Raw genomic sequence first — 4,841 nt, 5'->3', positions numbered from 1 at the left:
GGTAGCAGTCTCAACATCTCAGATTTTGCCACAGAAACCCGTCTCTGCACATGGACTCTCCTGAGTCTCCTCTATAGCATCACCGTCATTAGCTTCAGCCTGGTTTCAAGAAGATAATGCAGACGGGTCCTGTCTTTTCTAAACCACTTTTAATGTGTACACTTATGAATCTTATCTTTCATGTCCGAACTATCTGCTTTCTATGCTACTAATAGAAATTGAGTAGTAAGATGAAAACTGCCTCTCTCTTGTCCCTAATTATAGCAATGAATGGTTTACTGGAAGTTTTTATAACCAGAACGTTGAGATTTCATTTCAGATTTGCTTTCTGTTTCCTTCTGGAAAGCTACTGAAATTTTGGCTGGTTGAAGAAATGACAGTGATTCTGGTAATTATAGTGGAGATAATCTCCTTTGGAAGACTGTTGATAATGTCCTGGGATAATTAGCTGCAGAAATAATGAAGCAAAAAATATTTGTCTGATCTCATCTCATAATCTATTTGTTTATTTATTCAGAATGTTTCTGCACCACTTGTCCAGAGAACCTGTTCAACGTGGTTTACAAACTAAAACACAATAAAGCAACAAAAAGCACAGAATCATTCAAAGATCAGAAAAAGCCACCCTAAAAATGCAGTGTTTAAAATGCAACTTTAAAAAGAGTTCTCTCAATTTAGGAGTAAACTATCAAAATGGTGGAAGATCAATCTCACAATTAACAGCTTGGGCAAAGATGATTGTTTTGGCCTTGTACCTAACTGGTAGTAGGGTAGGTGAGCCTCAAAGGGAAGGGCATTCCATGGGCAAGATGTCAACACTCAAGAGACCTATCTCCATGCACAACCTACTTCATCACTGCATGCATCACAGGGAATAGGAGACCTGAACTGTGAGAAAGAAAGAAATACATGGGATGGACACTATGGGAGGACATGGTCCTTAAAGTCCTCCAACTCCAAGCTAGGCATTGAAAATAAGAACTAGGATTTGGAGTTTTACCTGGAAACAGACAAGCAGCCAGTGCAGATCTTTCTGCACTGGGGTGATAAAGGAAGCAAGGGCCAAAAAAGCCTCACAATATTCATACCACACCAACTTCTTCTCTTGATTCAAAAATAGAGTTGAAGAAACCAATTATTCACCAGATAGCTGCTGACCTTCTCAAATATGATTGGATCTTGGGTGGGTGGGTTAGACTTTGCAGCCTTGCTCATGAAGATAGTTTCAGTTGGTACAGTACATAAGAACATAAAAGAAGCCATGTTGGATCAGGCCTATTGCCCATCCAGTCCAACACTCTGTGTCACATAGTGGCCAAAACCCAGGTGCTATTACAGGGTCCACCAGCGAGGCCAGAAGCCCTCCCAATGCTGCCCCCAAGCACCAAGAATGCAGTGCATCATTGCCACAGACATAGTGTTGCATCTATACCTTGTGGCTAATATCCACTGAGGGACCTCTGCTCCATATGTTTATTTAATCCCCTCTTGAAGCTACCTATTCTTGTAGTTGCCACCACTTCCTATAGCAGTGAATTACTCTTCGGGTGAAGAAGTACTTTCCTTTATCTGTTCTAAACCTCCTCATTGATTTCATTGAGTGCCCGCAAGTTCTTGTATTGTGAGAAAGGGATTAAAGTACTTCTTCATCTACCTTCTCAATCCCATGCATAATTTTTAAAAACCTCTATCATGTCTCCTCTCAGTCCTGGTTTCTCCATGTTAAAGAGCCTTAAACTCTTGAACCTTTCTTCATAGGGAAAGTGTTCCATCCCCTTAATCATTTTAGTTGCCCTTTTCTGCACTTTTCCCGAAAGCTATCATTTTAGGCTAGAACTGTACACAGGTCCCTGCCACACGCAGAAGAAAACAGCGGCACCCTACCGAGACTGGCAGCCTTCTTCTCCTCGGGGCCGCCGGCTGCCCGGTCTCTAGGGGGACGCGGGGGGGGGGGGGGGGGGGGGGGGGGAGCCACTGAAGGGAGAACGAGGAAGCCGGCTGCGCCTGCGTATGCATGTGCAGTTCAGCCAGGAGCCTCGAATGCTCCTGAAGATGAGCGTGCGAGCAATCCCACAGCCGCGCTTGCTGCAGCGTTTCAGGTAAGTCCTGCTCTTTTGCAGGTTCTTTTGTGATGAGCATTTTTGGCCTGAAGGGCCAGATTGGGGATGTGTGCGCGCCGCTGCCCAGATGTTGTGGTGGGATCGCGCTCGTTTGCTGCACCCCCGATCCATCCCTCTTCCAGCCCTAAACCTCCCATGTGACCAGGGCCACAGTATTCCAAATGAGGCTGCATCATCAGTTTATACAGGAGCAATATGATACTGGCTGATTTATTTTCAATTCCCTTCCTAATAATCCCCAGCATAGCATTTGCCTTTTTTTATTACCATCAGACATTGAGTCGACATTTTTAGTGAGCTATCTACCATGGCCCCAAGATCCCTCTCCTGGTCAGTCTCTGCCAGTTCAGACTCCATCAACTTTAATGTTGAGAATAACCTACCAAGCAGTGTTTATTCAAATGTTTCTAATCTGACATTATGGATGAAAGTGCCTGAGAGGGGGAAAAAACATTTCAAGGAATGCTGTCTCCCCCATCTCTCTCTTTGTAATAATTTCTAGAAGTGTCTCATCCAAGTTCTGTGCCTGACTTGGTGGTTTATAGCAGACCCCCGCCATAATATTACTATATATCTTACTCCTTTTATATTTACCAAGACTCTCTCTCTCTTTCTCTCACACACACTAACATGCACAAATATACACATACACAATCCTCAGCTGGTGTTTTACATTTGAGACTTACAAGAATGAAAAATTCAAATGTACAATTCTTCTGTTGCATTCTAGCATGGAGAAGCAGTGTCTATGTTTGACTAGTGCCCAATGAGATTTTTGATGACTATTTCAAATTGTACAAGATGCTTGATTTGTAAAATTGATTTTTCTACATCGTGAAAAGAAATAAGGACAACAAGATTTTGTCAAGACTACTTACTTCTGATGAAGTGACATTCACGAAACAAAGAGAAGAATCCGGAGCCTTCATTATTTGGCTACCTGTTGCACTGTTTGCATTTATATATTGTTGTACTCTCTTGTTATATTTGTAATTTCACCTATTTCATGTAAACTTCTGCATATCCTATGAGATATAGCGTTTCCCTGGCTTTTTGCTATATGCTGTTTTACCATAAAAGCTAGGAGGTCTCTTATTTTGCCTTGAAAAAAGTAAAACTAACATAACTAATAAATGTCAGGAAATGGTTCATGGGTTTCATTCTCTGCACAAAACAAAAATTCCTTGAGTTCAATAGAAATACAACTGGAGAATAAGTGGATGGTTGATAAAGTAATTTAATGGTTTTTCCTTATCAGCTGCTCTCTTCTGTTCAGTTCAGGCTGTAAAATAATGACATAGCATTTGGGCAGAAAGATACAGCCTAGTAAACCAGCACTGGAAGCTAAAATGGAGAAGATCTCCACAGCAACCATGTATTTTCCTTTAGTACTCAGATAGGTTGGGACAAAGGATAGCCAAACACTGCAAAAGACCAGCATGCTGAAGGTGATGAACTTGGCTTCATTGAAACTGTCAGGCAACTTTCTTGCTAGGAAAGCCACAATGAAGCAGATGATGGCAAGAAGTCCAATGTAACCCAGAGTACAGTAAAACATGGTGACTGACCCTTCATTGCATTGCACTATGATTTCTCTACTCAGTGAATGTATGTCCATATCTGGGAAGGGAGGGGAGGAACCAAGCCAAACAGCACAAATGCCAACTTGAACAATGGAGCAAGAAAGAACAATATAATGTGCCAATTGTTTCCCCACCCATTTTCGAAAAAGGTTTCCTGGCTTGGAGGCCATAAATGCCGCAACCACAGTCACCGTTTTTGCCAGAACAGAAGAAACAGCAACGGAGAAGATGATGCCAAAAGTCATTTGTCGGAGGAGGCAGGTCACCTCATTAGGCTGTCCGATGAAGAGCAAGGAGCAGAGGAAGCAAAGAAGGAGAGAGATAAGCAGAATGTAGGTGAGGGTCCGGTTGTTGGCTTTAACGATGGGAGTGTCTTGGTGCTTTATGAAAGACATCAGGACCAAAGCTGCTATCAGAGAGAAGAAAAGAGCAAAAAAGGCTAAAATAATGCTCAGAGGTTCATGAAATGAAAGAAAGTTTGTAATCTTGGGAAGGCACTGGTCTTGTCCTTGGCTTGGATAATGACCTTCAGAGCAAGTGATGCAATAATCCATGTCTGAAAGGAGAACAGAACCTTCTTAAACACTCTCATCACATGAAAAGAACTGGTTTTTGTAAGATAGTACCTAACTTCTTAACATCAATCCATAATGAAAACAGTTTTATAAACTTGTCTTAACGTTGAAAATATGTAAGAAGCAAAGCCACTATTTGCATTTTCAGGGATATATGGAGATGAAAACATGAATCATATTGTGGTTAAAGAACTTTGGGGGGGACTTTTGTGATTCCTGTTGATACTTTTCAATTTCTTACCCAATACCCTTTTCCTTAAAACAGACCTAAGGCCCCCTGCTGCCCAGAAATCTGAATTCCCATCATTTATCGAAATCTCTGAAATAGAGAAATGCACAGGAATGCTCAAAACAAATAAGTGTAAGGTGAGAAAAAAATCTTAGCTTCAAGTAAATGCTAATGAAGTCTGAACCTGTAGATACTGAGTAGGAAAGAGACCTTGCGGTCTTAAGAACATAAGAACATAAGAGATGCTGATGTTGGATCAGGCCAAAGTACCCATCCAGTCCAACACTCTGTCACACAATGGTCAAAATACCAGGTGCCATCAGGAGGTCCAGCA

At 41.7% G+C, this 4,841-nt stretch overlaps 1 protein-coding gene across 1 annotated transcript in view; it reads right to left on the bottom strand.

Annotated features, from left to right (window-relative positions):
* Positions 1-3,357: 3,357 nt before the first annotated feature.
* The window catches only part of LOC107110626 (vomeronasal type-2 receptor 26-like), a 14,498-nt gene continuing 13,014 nt past the window's right edge, over positions 3,358-4,841 (bottom strand). The window contains exon 6 of the mRNA XM_015411426.1: positions 3,358-4,259. Within this exon, the coding sequence (XP_015266912.1) occupies positions 3,358-4,259 (902 nt within the window). The remainder of the gene's footprint in view (positions 4,260-4,841) is intronic.

The sequence above is a fragment of the Gekko japonicus genome, unplaced genomic scaffold, assembly GCF_001447785.1.
Source record: "Gekko japonicus isolate JY-2015 unplaced genomic scaffold, Gekko_japonicus_V1.1 scaffold3620, whole genome shotgun sequence".
NCBI classification, from domain to species: Eukaryota; Metazoa; Chordata; class Lepidosauria; order Squamata; family Gekkonidae; genus Gekko; species Gekko japonicus.
Note: the sequence above shows the minus strand (reverse complement) of the source record. Positions and strands in the feature narration are given on the sequence as shown.